General features: G+C 40.0%; 1 protein-coding gene across 3 annotated transcripts in view; it reads right to left on the minus strand.

Moving 5' to 3' along the window:
• Window positions 1-16,019, minus strand: part of KCNQ5 (potassium voltage-gated channel subfamily Q member 5) — a 263,525-nt gene that overhangs the window by 14,571 nt on the left and 232,935 nt on the right. For all 3 annotated transcript variants that reach the window (XM_040697580.2, XM_025148953.3, XM_015284764.4), the window contains one exon: window positions 10,534-10,754. In XM_040697580.2, the coding sequence (XP_040553514.1) occupies window positions 10,534-10,754 (221 nt within the window). The remainder of the gene's footprint in view (window positions 1-10,533; window positions 10,755-16,019) is intronic.

Consider the following 16,019-nt stretch of genomic DNA (forward strand, 5'->3'; position numbering starts at 1 on the left):
GATGTAGAATTTGGCCATAATAATTTATTTTGATGAGATATGACCTTAGAAGTTATGCACTAAAATATTAAGAGAGTCCTTAAAATCTAAAGGTCATTAGTTCGAAGAACATTTTTGGACAGAAGCTGAAAAATAAGTTTGTGGTATTTTTTAATTCCTCATAAGACCTTAACCTTATGTTGCGGTAGTTTTGTGGTTGGCGCTGCTCTGACAGGAAACGATAGCAGAGATCACTTTTATGCTTTCTGTGATTTGTGAACTAAAACTACCCCTGATCAAATTTAAGGGCATCCAAGGGGCAGTATTGAACAGAAAGTGGGATATACAAAACAAGTGATTTGGTTAAGGCCATGTATCCGTGGCAAAGCAGAGCCTACTCTGCCTAGTTCATTAGCCTCTAGAATATATATTTCCTTTTTTGACTGTTGGTGAACTGTTATATCCATGATGAACATCTACTGTAACTGTGAAGAACAAAGAATTTATCTTTGACAGATCAACTTAACACAATAGAGATGGCATCATAATAATGCCTTTAATTAGACTCATTGCGCAATCAAATGGAACCTTAAAAAAATTCAGTTTTACATCATAAAAATGAAGTTTTCATACACAACTGGTACCTTCCTTGCTATTGTTGCAAGCAAAGCCTTCAATGATGTTAGGAGTGTTTTTTACTGGCACTCTTTCACAAGCTTTACTACCAACTTCACGTATCTTACAGATAAAATACATATGTCTCTTCACTGCTCCTGCCTAACTAATAGTTAGATTTCTGTCCAAAAACTATAGTTAGCTAAAATAAATTATGTGATTAGGTTTTGGGGTATGCACAGTATTTAAAACTGCATCCCCAAAGGTGCTGAGTATACCATGACACTAACTTTCTAGGTGTTATGTCTGATTAGCCTCTCCAGTCCTCCCAGTGCTGAAATCTCCCAGCTCATTCCTAAATTCCATATGAAAAGTTGAGTTCTGTACATTGCTGGTATTTCCAGTGGCTGTCAAAGGTGTAAACAAAATCAGTTATTCTGGTGGTGTAAATTGGGGGTAATTTTGCTAAGGTTAGAAGAGCTACAGCCATGTAATCCCTGTGAAACAGGAGACTCCAACTTGAAAGTTTAAAATAAACATGTTTCTATATGATTATCTCACTGATACAGCTCCTGGGTCCTCTGCCAAGTGCAGTGTCATTAATAAAAGGTCCTCCTTAATGCAGCATATCTTTGCAGAACTGTTCTGAGAACAGTATGGTGCAATTAGAGTTTCATGTTTCTCTCATGTGGATACAAAATCAGCAAAATCTTTAAACAGACACTGGAAAATTCTTATAAATTTAAGCCAGCTTTAAGAAGAGATACCGCTCCTAATAAATCACCTTCTTTTTTTTTTTCTTTCTAATATTCCCACTGACATGAATTTCCTCCATTATAGCAGGCGCTCAGTACTACACGTCAATAAAACTTGAGAAAAGCTATAAACCTTGTTTGATTCATATGGGAAACATTCAAGTTTCTTTTTAATACTAGGCAGACTTGGGAAAAGGTTTGAGAAACACATAGTAAGAATCTGGAGAAAAAAAATCCAGCTTAAAAAGCCACTGAACTCAAAGTTCACATTCTGATGAATTTTTCCAGTGGAAACTCATGTTGTGTATGACATAGTTATGAGGTGAGATGTTCTTGTATCGCTTCTGTCCTTCTCGAGTTCATCCCTGAGGTCGGGGCTGTGCTGGGGCCAGCTTGGCCCCTGTAATGGCTCCAGCTGTTGAAATCACTGCCAGTTCTCAGCCAGGATTAAGCTACGGCCTCTGACAAGCCCTGCTCTGTGCTGCCTTCCATCCTCAGAGAGGTTCCTACCCACCAGTAACTGTGCAGGCAGGCCCTCCAGTGCCAGCTCACACTTAGCCCTACACATGCCTTCTCCTTATTCCATCTGTGTACACCTTAGCTGTGTCTCCCACTCCCCATTGGGGTCCATGCATGGTCCAGGCCTCTCTAGGATCAACAACAGCCTGGCTTTTTCTCCAGGAGCCTCTGCTACTAGCTAAAAAGCCTTCCAAATCTGCTGCTTGGGTGGCTTGTGAATCTGGCCTTGTCAATGGCCTATTGCACCTCTTAGTACAGCATTTAGACGTACACCTGGAGTTCTCCTTAAGAAGGGTTGTCAGCCAGTTGAACAACTCAGAAACAACTCCTCTTTTCTAACACCAGCATCTTTACAATTTAAGATGTCTTTTGATTCTAAGCTTCAGTCTGTCCATGTAAGTATCTAAACTGGTATCTGTTTCACAACTCATTGGCCAGCTGCGAATATCGTACAATCTTTGATGTTATTTACTTTGGGTCACTGTCTTGTCTTTGCCTCTTATTAATTCCTTCCTTTCTTCCTTAACAGCAGTCTTTGAATTAACATACAGCAAGTAAGCAATTACCAACAAATAGAAAGAAGCATTAAGGTCATTAAAATGATATGGATATTTCCCAGTTTGTCACAGTGTTTATGCATTCTTCTTGCAAAACTCGTCAGTTATGATCATCCCAAATGAACAGAATAAAAATTACACTGTTCTGTAACCTTATATGTCACTAAGAAAAAAAATGTAAGTATGTAGCTGCATTTCATCTGACTCTGTGCAGAAGTTATGTGCAAGATTTGATTTATTATTTCTGGATGTATCATACATCCTTTCATCATAATTGGGAAAACTGTACCACTGCTCTGATCACCCTCATAGCTTCATACTCTCAGTGTCAGTAATATTTGAGCAATTATGTGCCCGTTGAACAGAACAGAAAATATTTTCTACTCCTGTCTTTTATTTGTTTTCTGGAACTGTCATATGCTAACATCAACAGTCCAACACTAATAAGTGCCTGTGCAGACACCATGAATAGCCCTATGGTAATGCTCTCAACACTGTCAGCACTGTATTGATCCCAACAGGGACTCTTCCATTGGCTTTTTCAAAGCCTACAGATGTGCTTCAGCCTTCTTGTGAATCTGTAGGAGACAGCTCGAGCTGTTTGTGTGGGTGATCTAAGTCATTTTGTTGAGGTTAAGTACTGAACTCTTAGACAAGGCAAAATATGAATAGGTGTCCAAACTCAACAGTGTGCAGATGAGCCTCAATTATTCATGTTATGGCACAGTCCTACTTCAATTTGTTAAAAAAAAAAAAAAAAAAGCACCTATTTGAAAAAACATCAGAATGATTTTCAATTTTCATGCACGATATCAAGTGAAAAATAGCTGGTGGCCTAATTTTCACAGATGCTGAGTTACAGCAAGCCACACTTGCCCAGGGAGGTTATGGATGCCCTGTTCCTGGAGGTGTTCAAGTCTAGACAGGATGAGACCCTGGTCATCCTGGTCTAGTATTAGATATAGAGTTTGGCGGCCCTGCCTGCAGCATGGGGGTTGGAGCTTCATGATCCTTGAGGTCCCTTCCAACCCAAGCCATTGTATGATTCTATGATTCTACGATACTTTATAACTAATGTTGGAAATCCAGAATTCAACATAGGAATTGAGGTTCAAACAATCCATAACAGTTGAGGTTGGAAGGGAAAGCTGGAGGTACGAGCCCCTTGTTAAAGCCTACAATGCCCATAAGGTAGGGGTATTGCACTTCACTTTAAGCTGCCTTTGAAGTACCATTCTTTACCTGCAGTACTTTAAAAGTTAGGTTTTTAGCCCACATTCTCTAAAATATTGTGATATCCTCAATTTTTAGTATTTCCACAAATGTCACAATGCATAAAATGTTTCACAATTACTTTTTCCCTCAATTATTTTTTCCCTCAAAAAACTACCCTAGCTATAGACACCTTCATGTTTTACGTTCACACAATTAATATAATTTCCTTTAATCAAAATAAAATGTGACTCAGCCCAGTAACTTTGTTTAAATGTTTCACAAAGCTTCTCAGTTCTTCACCAGCTCTCATTATTTTCCTGTTTGTTGCAGCATGAATACAAGCTTCCATCACTACCCTTAGAAGTGATGCTCTTTCAAATTTTCCTTTGCATCAACAAGCTGACTCTCTTTCAAAAAACAGTTCACATAAATCATTTTACCGTGATTGCTTGCTAAGCCCCGTAGGAAACTGAAAAAAGCAACGCTAATTGGGATGGAACTTAATCGCTCACTTAATGATAAGAATGCCCAAAGCTTCCCCAAACAGGGAAAGGCAGCAGCACATGTTTACATGCTTTTCAGAGCACAAGCCAAAAAAGAAAAAAAAAAAGGAGGCCCAAGGGAGTGAATCACGCATTTCTTTTCTTGATCCTTGGAAAAAAAAAAAAAAAAAAGAGCTTTCTTCTAATCATTAAAGAAGGAAGGAGGCAGGACAAGTAAGCTTCCGTTATTTGCTCTTCACTTTTACTGTTTAATACTTGTCTAAAAAAGACACAGAAATCCTGGTAGTATAAAATGGTTTTCAAGTGGAAAAGTTAAGGAAGAAGGAATAAAGATGATGACATTTGAAGACATCTGAAACTGATGCCTCCTTGAAGGAGGAGAGCAGCATCACTGCACCAGATTTAAAGATCTCCCTCTGCCTTGTGCACATCCTGAGCCTCAACCCTATACAGTGTCTATGTGGAGTGCAGTAGTGCTTTAGGCATAACTCATCTCTTCCTCCTTTCTCTTCTCATTAAAGAAGCAAAGATTTCCAGATAAGGAGCAGATGAAGATATCAGAACAGGAATTCAGTAGCTATAGTGCAATAAGAAGCTTTACCAGTATAGCAGTATAAAACATTTACCCAGCAAACATTTTATAGGGGAAAAGATTTCCAATAACCCTCAGATTTGGCAAAAACAGAAGTTAGGATTGTTAGAACATTTTTTTTGTACGCAATCTGAGTATAGTTATTTAGACTCCCACCTCTGTAAGTGCAATTTTTAAGGCCAGAAACATAATTTATATCTGTTATCATATAATGCATACAAATTCCAAATATGTAAAATCCTAACATTCCCTGCTAACAATTCTTAACTATCTTTAGCTATTATTTAACTTCTCAGAAATTTTGTGCACTGGCAATATTGCATGGAACAGCTCCCACAGCTTAATTAAAAAGGAGTCCTGTTCATTTTGAGCGATGATCTGGAGAACCAGGAGACCTCCTAAAGACAATTCATTATATACACAACAATTCTGCAGTTAAAATTGCTGATCTTATTATAAACAGTGGCACGCTAGCCAGCAATTTTAGAATGTCATATGAGAAGAGAAAGAAAAATGGTAGGCTACACTAAAGCAATTTTTCTCACATATGCATACAATTGTAGTTAATATTTTAGATGCAGAACTGTAGGGGCTGGAAGGGACTTTTAGAGATCATCCAGTCCAACCCCCCTGCCAAAGCAGGCTCCCTAGACCAGGCTGCACAGATGGGCATCCAGGTGGATCTTGAACGTCTCCAGAGGAGACTCCATACCCTCTCTGTGCAGCCTGTTCCAGTGCTCCGGCATAGCACTGGACACAGTTCTCTGACATTTTATGTACAATGCACACAAGAAGTTATATTTCTAAAAGAAGTTGCAGATATATGATAAGACCTACAACAATAGCAGACTGATGAGTTTAATATCATGCCTAACTTACTATCTCTTTGCATGTCCTCATAGCATGCAGTCCAATAGTCCAGAAGTTCTATCACAGGTTCTGGGAGACGAGATTGCTAATCACCACCTGTTTATCATGGCCATACTTGAGCACTCAGGTCAGGTAGTAAAGGTGTACAGCAGGCTACTCGACACATATGATAAAGGGAGGACCTTGGCAGGAACAGTACAAATAGAGCAGCTTGGTTTTCATATCATGCAGCTTCATTTTGAATCAGCGAATTTAAGCTAAAGGAGGTGCAGAAGCAACCAAACGAAAGACCTTTGCCACTCCAAGTGAACCATATACGAGGTCAAGATGTTTGTGCTACTGGAAGGGAAACCTGTCATTTTTACAATACATAAATTACACAGTAGTAACTGAGGACACGGGGGCTGAAATGCACAGTTGCATTCTTTCCATGGTTCTTGTAATATACTCTACCCTGAGGACTTCGAGCAAGTACTCTGTAGGGAGTGAAAGGCTAGAGGTCATGCAAGCATATAACGTTCAGGGATGCTGCAGAAATCAAATAATCCCTCAGAGAGTTCTTTTTAATTAATCAAATGAAATATGTTTGTAATATCTCCAGTGCTGAACAATTTTGATGCTTTATTCAAACAGCCACACAACATCTGTAGCTTACAGCAAATGCACTATAACCATTGTGGGATGGTAGCGTACAAGTACAGAGGGCCACTTTTGTCCCTTGTTGAGGACAGCATGCCCAACATAATATCAGCTCATTCCTTAAGTTCTGGTCATGCAAGACTGAAGTAGGATTTAAGCAGGAGAAGGCTCTGCTCCTCACAAAAAGAAGCAAGCAGAAGAAAAGCTCAACTATATGTTTGGAAAGGGGAGTGCTCCCCACAGCAGTGCCTGGCGTACTGGGGGCTGTTCCCCATAGACAGCCTAGCTGGGGTCTCTGTTTGGGTGTCCAGGGATATAAGCCATGCTGCATGAGCAGGACATGGGGACAGGAGTGGGTTGTGTGGGTCAGGGCTCAGCCAAGACTTCTGAGCTCATCAGGGTGAGCTGCAGGAGCACCCCTGCGGCACGGCAGCTCTTGTGGGAAGGCCTTGTCTGGCATGACCATATTAGCCTGTTGTCTACCTCTTCACCATTTGGTAAGATATTCTCAGGTGATCCTTGTTATCATTTCAAGCTCATGTTTTACGAAACCTGACTATTCACTATTCCCAAGGCCTTCACAGATTGAGTGGTGAAGATTTCCATTAGATCTGCTTGGAGGTGATAATTCCCTTCTAAACTGATAACAGGGATTTAAAATGCAGCATCCTGGCACCTTTACTAATTTTTGCAGGGTCTCATCTCCAGCAAGAGTTCTGGCAGCTGCAAGGCACATTTCACTGGAGACTGGATGTATTTTTAAAATCAGATTACATAAGTCTTAGTTTTCAATTTAGCTCCCCTGCACTTTTGTTAAATGCTCTGGAGTGTCTGCAGCCATGCCACCAAAGCTCTCTCCAGCCATCAAAGCTCTCTCAGGTTTGGATTCAATTTGCAAATGCACATATGTAGCTGAAATAATTGCTGCAGTTGCCAGGCCCACTTTGGCAAGAGCAATAAATGGTTTACAGGCAGTTTCAGAGGGCTGTCGCTACCCATAATTAAAGGCATTTCTGCAACGGTTTCGGTCATGCTGCTCCAAGTCTCCTACACCAAAATCCTTTTAGAACATGCCTGTGACCAGCTGAAGTGTTCTGCTTTACTGCCGAGAAATCCTTCTTCTGTGGTTTTAATATGCAGCAGGGAAGTGTTCATAAGCTTTTGTTAACACATAGTGTAAGAGAAAAGCTATTACATTTTCAGTCATGTTAGCCACTTGCTGCCTCCATAAGCTCCTGTCTGGATTACAAACCTTCCTTTACACGGCAGTTTCTAACTGCTCATGTTTAGTTTTTTTTCTAGCAGCCTTCTTCTGATTGTTTTGGCCCAGACTCCAGCCACATCCTTTATTAGAACTTAGTCAATCCTGCCAAATCTCTCCATGGACAATCTGCCTTAGATCACTCTCACCCAATTAAAGATTTCACTTCCTTTTTGAACTCCCTACATAAGTAATATTTGCTCATTTGCTTTATTTTTTCGAAGAATTCAGCAAACTTCACCTTCATAAAGAGGGAGTTCCTACTGTACCTGCACTAGATGAAGATAACTTACAACGCCAAATCCCGTACAGTTAAACAAAAAATCAAGCGAATTATAGAATCATACCATATCCCAAGTTAGAAGGGTCCTACCAGGATGACCGAGTCCAACTCCTGGCTCCACACAGGACCACCCAAAATCAAACTCTGTGTCTGAGAGTGTAGTCCAAACGTTTCTGGAACTCCAGTAGGCTTGGTGCTATGGCCACTGCCTTTGGGAGCCTGTTCCAAGTATCTGAATGTCTTTTCTTTTGAAAAATGAAGTTCATGTTTGGCCGGAAGATCAGCACACCAAAACCATCGTTTGGCCGCAGAATACCTCCAGAAAGGAACTGGAGGTTCTGACAACTGAGAGATATTACTAAAATGCTGAAGATGCTGTTTTTTCATCCAGTGAAAAAAATTCAAGAAGTACTGAACTAAATACACAGTCTCCAGATCTTTTCCACTGAGATCTCAAAGTGTGCCAAACTATGAAACTGATAACACAACTGGAAAATAAAAAATAGAATGTATCAAGCTCGGTAGTGCTGGTCTTTTCCTGCAGTGGAGTGGGTAAAATAGCAGGGAGCTGCCTCTCAGCAGTAAGCATAGTGGAAATTGACCTGATGAGACCAGTCCTAGAAGTACTGGACTGGGTCCCAGAGTGGAAACTTGGCATTTGCCTAAAAGCTGGAGACAATGGAGGCTGTTCCTCCTGCCACGGAGGACAAATCAGTCATATCTGTTGGCCCTAGTTCATAAGAGTGGACAAGGAGCTGGAAACTGCTTACAAGGAAACAGCTTGGGCTCACCCTGAGGAGCGGGAAGATCTTTAAGGGCTTACTCACAACAGTGAAGTCTCTGTTGTGACTATCTTTTATCTACAGAAATACCCAAGGTGCCATTTATGACACCTTTTCCATCAAACAGAGACAGCGAGAATGAGTGTGATCTTCTCATGCAGATGACTGCTATAAACAACAGTGCATCCAGGACAAACCACAGGACTACACGTCGGAAGTGTTTCTGTGACAAATGGGCTGATGAAAAAGTAAGCAGATACTTGGGTGAGGTGCAGACTGAGGGACTGGCACAGAAGGAGCTGCTGATACTCTGGGAGTATGCTCAACAAATACTCTCTTCTCAGTTCACTTCCAGTTAAGTGCAAGTTACAGGAGTTCAACCTATGAAGACATTCCTGGATTGTATTTTGACAAATACTGGCACTAACTAACATGAGAAGCTTACATTTAGACAGGGTACTTTCAGACTTGTGGTAACTTGAGCATTTCTCACTTCCCAGTTCTGAGCACTGGCATCATCACAGCTCCATGACAGCCTAAACACAGGCAGGCATCACACACCCCAGGTGATGTGGCTTCTGTGGGACATGAGCCGTGGCTCGTGCCCCAGAAAGGAGCAGGGGCTGGTGAGCGACCCAGAGGGCTCCTTGGACACTGAGCAGTGGCTGGTACTTCTCAGAAGCTTATTGTAATGCAGCCAAATCTGGGATTCATGCATTCAAGAGCTCTCCCCACAGGAGGGCTAGCCTGGAAAGTTGACCTTAGCAAACACCTTTGGTTTGTCTAGATTGTTCTTCAGGAAAGGTTTATTTACCCAGGCTTTTCCTGACAAGATGTGTTGTGCAGGACATTCTCAGCTAAGAGATGGGGCATTTCAGCTCAATGGTTGTTTTGCAACCTAGGTGTTTGTGATAATGACTTCTAAAGAGGAAGTGAGCAATGAAATTACACTCTTGCCTGGACAGTTTTACCACACATTTGGACATAACATAGGTGCTTAGCATTGCAGAAGAAGCTTAAAGTTGCATCTCTTTACTTTGATCAAATGATTTACCGTGTACCTTTTCCATATAGTTGGCATCACTGCCTCCTCTCATAGCTAGACAGTGTTTCCCTTATTTTCCTCCTGAGACACCCACAGGAAAGGACAAAATATTAATAAATAGGGAAAAAATGTGAACATAGAAACCCACATCTACGTCTTCTGGGGCAGGGGTCCCACCCAGAGCTGTGTGAGGACATCTTCCAGTGCAGGATAAATTTCTAAGGAGGTTGGATTCACTTGGAGCCCTCAAGTCCTGCCTGCCAGAGGGCTGCTGTAACTAGAGGCAGTGCTTTCTGGTTAAAAGAATCAATGCCTATGTCTTAGTAAACTTTCATAGATGAAGATCTTTGACCCAGCAGTTGCTATTTGACTGCTGGAGAGAACCTTTCCCAGCAAGGAGAGCAGAGAGGGGCAGCATCCATTTTCACAGTGAGGCAGGGTGCAGGAAAGGCTATGTTCCTTCCCACATCTAAAATACTCTTTAGAAGGCAATACATAAAAGCAGTAACACTGTTTTTGTTTGCTAAAGCCACCTATCTCGCCTACTTGATACAACACCCCAAAGGTAAGGAGTAAAACTTAGGGCACCTGCTGGTATATCTCTTTCTGCCAGGTGATTGCATCCCTGGTGGCAGTAAGAGATCTCCTGCGAATATCCAAATGTGCAGGATGCATTTTATTCACCTGTGATTTCCCTCTTTTCTACCATTAACTCTTTGTGCCACTGACACAAGGTTCATATTTAGTAAAATTGTGTCAGCATGCTGTTTGCAGCAGGCTATTGCCTTCTGGTATCCCCACCCCAATATAAAGATTCTGTCTGCTCTCCGGACATGGGTTGCATTCACCACGCTCTTACGCTCAGCCTGGGAAGGCTGAGAAGATCGTGATGGAAAAGGAGGCACAAAAAACTCCTACCATCAACCACAGGTTTGGGCTGCGAGCTCTTCAGCCGCAGCGACGGCCTGAAGCGGGTGCGGTCATTGAAGCTCCAGCTCTTCTGGACCTTGGTGGGGCTGCCGTCAGTGGCAATGTCGGCACTCGGGGACCGGCGATCTCCAACTGATGACTGCCTGTTCTTTATGCTCTGACCTCGTGGGCTGGCCATCCGGACCCGCTCCTTGAAACTTAACTTTTGACTGTGAAGAAGAGAAATGGGTTTTACTCTTAGTTCCACTGTTCTGTTTCTATCATAATAGAAAATAAAGTCTAAAAATTCTCAATAGTATAAACCTTTTTCTTACACGCTTCTATTTTCATTGAATATGTGTAATTTAGGAATGGAAATGACTTGAAGCAATTATTATGTGATAAAGACATAAGCCAAAACAGTCTATCTTAAGTACAGAATAATCTTATAAAGGAAATTAAAATTAACAAACAGAAACAAATTTAATACAACTGTCATGGATTAACCTCTAGGATTTACTTTTTTATTCCTTGAATTTTAAGAAGGTTTATTCCCACGTTAATCAGCCCAGCTCAGTGCACTTCTGATGATCTCTTCAGATAGACAAGAACAAAATGTGTTCTATTACTATTGCATGCCATATAGTGTTGGTTTTTTTTTTTTGTTTGTTGGTTGGTTGTTTTTTAAGCAGGCAAGAATACTGTTAGCATCATCATGCTTTTTCAAGATGTGGCACCTCCAGCATTTCATATGCACTGTTAGTGGTCACTCATATTCATAATTTCCTGTAACAGAACTCACTTGGACAAGACAAAACCAAAATTAACAAAACATCTGTGAAAGAGAGTGATGACTGATTAATGGAAATGTAATGTTACCCTCCGTGCTCACTGAAGTCATTGCTGGATATTAAGCTGGGACCTCATTACTTGCAGGTGCTACTGGCACTTTAGGACAAACACTAAGGCCCAACCAAGGTCACGGTTGTGACTGCTGGACCTAAGGTGGCCCTGTGTCCTTACAGCTGGCCGAGATTTTTTCCCTTCTGTGCTTGTATCCTTCCCCTCCATTCATCTAAATGTGGAACACGTAGGGTTTCTACTTCTCAACACTCAAATTAATTTTGTTCACCTTAAAACATATGATGAAATTCTGTGGTCCCCCTATCTACATGCTTATGCTTTTTCATTGTCTAGCCTTCTTGCTTTTGTCTGTTGTTTCCTGAAGCAGGAGGCACAAAGGGAAAACAGAAATGAAGTCTTACACCTGCTTTGGTACCCTTGTTTTATCAATGGGAATGGCCATCTTCATCAATGATACTGCTCAGGCAAGGGGAGAGACGAAGTGAGCAAAGTAGGAACTGCTCATGGTTTTAAGACATCTAGAGCAAAGACTGTCTACTTGCAAACTATAATTGTACTTGAAGTTAAAACTCTTTCTAGTACCCTCAAATCTTTGCACTTAACTTCTGCACACCCATAAAATGTTTTCAAGAGATGAACTCTGTAGCTAATTAACTACTGCTAAAATATACTGTGTGGTTCTTAGATGTTTAACCAACTGCACTCTGAAAATACAGAGTTAATATGTAATTATATGAGATTGAATGTAATTATAAACTTCTGTAGCTGTGAAATGTTGAGATAATCAGATATCTTTGTCCATGCATAGCATAGCATTTCATTCTGAACACAAACATCACTGAGAGCAGAAAGGATGCAATTTGTAGCAGGCAAAAGCACATGCCAGAAAGCTCAGATTGAGATAAGTTTCAAGAATGCAAAAAAAAAAAAAAAAAAAAAAAAAGCATATCAATAAGAAGATTACTAGATAAACATATTTCTATAAGGCATGTTGAATCACTTGAAAGAATACCTTTCCTATAATTTCTGAATGCAATTCCCTTCTTCCCCTTGCCCAGAGTAAGCAATTGTTGAAATAAACACATGATGGTGCTGGAAACATAATCTGTTTCCACTGAAAATTGTTACCCATGCCAGCAGTACTATATATTGTTGCATACTCAATACAAAAGATCCACAGAATCTATTATTTGAAAGAAAAGTGAGTTCTTAAATTTGGTTTTCAAGAAAAATTACATTTCATCTCACAACTTCTTTGCATTGTACAACTTCATGAAAGTAAAAGCTAGAAAATATTTGTTAGCTACATCATTGCATTGTCACACAGCACGAACAACAGGATCAACATGGACTTCATCTTGTTCCCCTATTTGTCCCCTCTTCTTATGGCTCAAATTGTTTTTGATATTGAAAATGAAATCAAATTATATGTATTTTTGACAAATCTTAAAGTAAAAAGTTTTCTGGACAGCTCTCTACCTTTGTAGCTACTAAAATGAAAGAAAAAAATGGTAAATGAGCCATAAATAAGATCAGTGTGGACCATATATATTTTCAATATAATCTAAGTAGCTGCAAATTGCAAATGAAAATAGTAAAATGAAAAAAGTATATGTTATGTCAATTAATTTGTACTAATGTAAACAATGCCTGCATTTAAATGTCTTAAACGCGCAAGATTATTATTAATAAAAACTGAATGGTATACAATGGTTACTTAACCTGAATATCTTTAGTTCTCCAAACCAAAGCAATGAGGCAATGGTGAAAGGAACAGTAGGTACTCCAGCTGTACTAGAGCCATTTGTAAAAGTGCAACACTGAGAATGAAAATAGTAATTTAAAATGCAGACCTCACACTTAAAAAGAAAATCTGCTTTGTAGCAATGACAATGTAAAGGCATGCCAAGGGTCCATGCAGAGAACGCTGCATCATGAAGAGAAACAGAGCCTCCAAAGGAAGCCTGCTTTGGAAACTGTTTTACGTCTTGAGAGTTTCTCCAAAGATACTGGTTATAGGAGTTCTTTGCTCTTGGATCCCTGATCCTATTTTGAGACTGGTGGGAAATGTTCCTAGAGCCACCGGGTCCTACTCAGCACAGGAATAAACTGTGTGACTTGCAGCAGGGGAGAACCCATGCCTAGAAGAATAATAAATAATGTATCATGAAGAAATAACTGAATTAACTGCATTTTTGGGGGCACGTTGAGCAAGGTTTTTACCCACAGTGAAGTCCCTTCCCTTATAGGCTCTGGGCTCTCAACTACCTGTTGCAGTAGTGGTGGGGATAGCATTAGAGATACAGCCTGGAGATAACCTTACACCCTTGCAAGTGTTTTTGGGCATTCTACACTTGAATCAGTGGTCACTAAACCTTTAAAGCTCTTTACTCTGTTTTAATGATGGTTGTATTAGTGCTGTCCAGTGCCCTGCTACAAATTCTTCATACCTTGAAGGGCTTAGCCTGTTCTATTTTTTTCTTTCCTCTCTCATTACAAGAAATCCAAAGAAAAGTTTTTGAATTAATGTAAACCTGCTAATGTACCTTGGAAATTCACATATCTTTCTAATTACTTCCAAAGTTTAACTTGAATGCTATTCCAAGAGGCAAGAACTATTAGGAAGAATCAGTAAAATAGGTGTTAAATACTTTCTGAAATTACACAGGATCCTGAATCAGACTTAAATGACAAAGGTTGGAGAGAAATCTAGATATTTCCAATTATCTCCATATTCCTTTAGATATGTGCCTGCCCATCATTTCTTGTGCTTACGTGATTGATCATTCATTCCTGTTGGTTTATATATATGTTAGCTTTCTATTACAATCCTCCATGGCAATGGTAATGCCTTTGGTCTCCTCTATACTTGCAGGTTGCAATCTGTGGATATATTTGTAAAAGTAAAACTGAAGCTTTGAAGCAACTTCTAGTGGAGCTGAAACCTCTGGAAAAAAAATGCAAGTGATTTTTCTCTATCTTTTTTCTTCTGAAGGATTAGTTGCAGAATTTTACCACTCATTTGTCTTGTCAGTACATGGATGAGCCATTCAACTCTCTGCAATAGCAAAGACATCGTAGCTCTTTTCAAATTCCATCTTTTCCGTCATAGGAACAGGTGTTCAGAGACACTAGAGGTCACTGTAGCTTCATTGCATCGGGAACAAACAGTTCTTCGGTGAACCAAATTACTCGACTTTGTAAGATGTTAACTCATAAATCTCAACAAACTCTTGCTTTTCTCTCCCGTACTCACAGTTCTGTCTTCCATTAAGCATCTTACTATAATTTTTGGTTAATGGGACATAACTTTGCCTCCTTGTCCCGCTCCCCTGTTTCTCTTCCTATCCTCCTACACTTCTGGTCATTTCCACCCCTACACTTCTACCTCTGCCCCATATCAGCCTCCGACCTGCAGCACTGCTGCTTTCCACTAGTTAAAATCTGTGAGTCATATCTCAGCTTTTCACACCGAGCAGGCTGGTGGAAGTGGGAATAGGAACAAACTGAAATTAATCAGAAGTAACTATAAGGCCTGAGGGTGAGAGAGAACGCTTTGAATCTTGAGTCGAGACAGAAACTCAAGCTGACAAAAGTTATCACCCGTGACAAATAACAGCAATTAAAAGTGTGTGTTGATTTGCCATAGTTAACTTCCAATTAATACAGATGTTGATTCTTCCCAAGCTATAGATTTTACGGAAATTAAGCGAAGTTGAACAAATGCTAATGCAGCGAGTAGTACAATAAGGTCTGATGTTCAAGCGTTCAAGAATTCTCCACCAGTCTTATTCTAGGAGCCTGAATCCAAGAAACAAAACACTGTATCTCATACCTTACCTTCAATGAGTGGCAACGAGAATTTCAAGGACATCTTTTCTTACTGATCAATTATCAAGGAAAAAAAAAAAATCCAAACAAAAAGCCAGGGCTTTTGTGAATTTCCTTTGTCAAAACAGTTTCTGGATGAATATTTTTTTTTCCTCATTTTCTATCATCAGTTTGTACTTGTGTTGCTTTTTGAATTACTTTTTAAAAGTAAGAAAAATTGTAATGTGCTTTAGTTGTAAATTAATTGTGTCATCCTCAAAGATCCATCCATCTAGAAATTACCATTGCTGGTTAGAAACAGTTTCAACAGAATTCAACTGAAGCAAACGGTCTGTTTCACATGCATTTATCCACCTTCCAGTATAGGATGCAGGCACAGCTTCCACAGGCTGTGTCCAAGGGGATTCTCCTCAATAATGATCACACACTTGAATTGTTGATATTGACCAGTATGTTACATCTCATTTTTCCTCACTGGTAATTCAGTGGAGAAGTCAACTGCCATGACTGTAAAAATCCTCTTGGACTGGGGGAAATGCCTTTATCTAAATGCTCAAAAATTGTATAGATCTCTACAGGGTGGTGCATTCCAAAAGTTCAAGTCTCAGGCAGAAAAGGGAATCTGAGTGTTGGCAAACCATGGCGTGCTGCACACTGCAATTGTATGAGTTTCAAATTACTGGAATTATTGCCATTGTATTAATGTCATTGCAGGCAACAAGCAGCAAGGGGAATTACGAGCAATTAAAAAAATAAATAAGGAAATGTCTTTTGGGGAAGTAAGAAACTTTAAAGCACTA

This window comes from Gallus gallus, chromosome 3 (genome assembly GCF_016699485.2).
Source record: "Gallus gallus isolate bGalGal1 chromosome 3, bGalGal1.mat.broiler.GRCg7b, whole genome shotgun sequence".
NCBI lineage: Eukaryota > Metazoa > Chordata > Aves > Galliformes > Phasianidae > Gallus > Gallus gallus.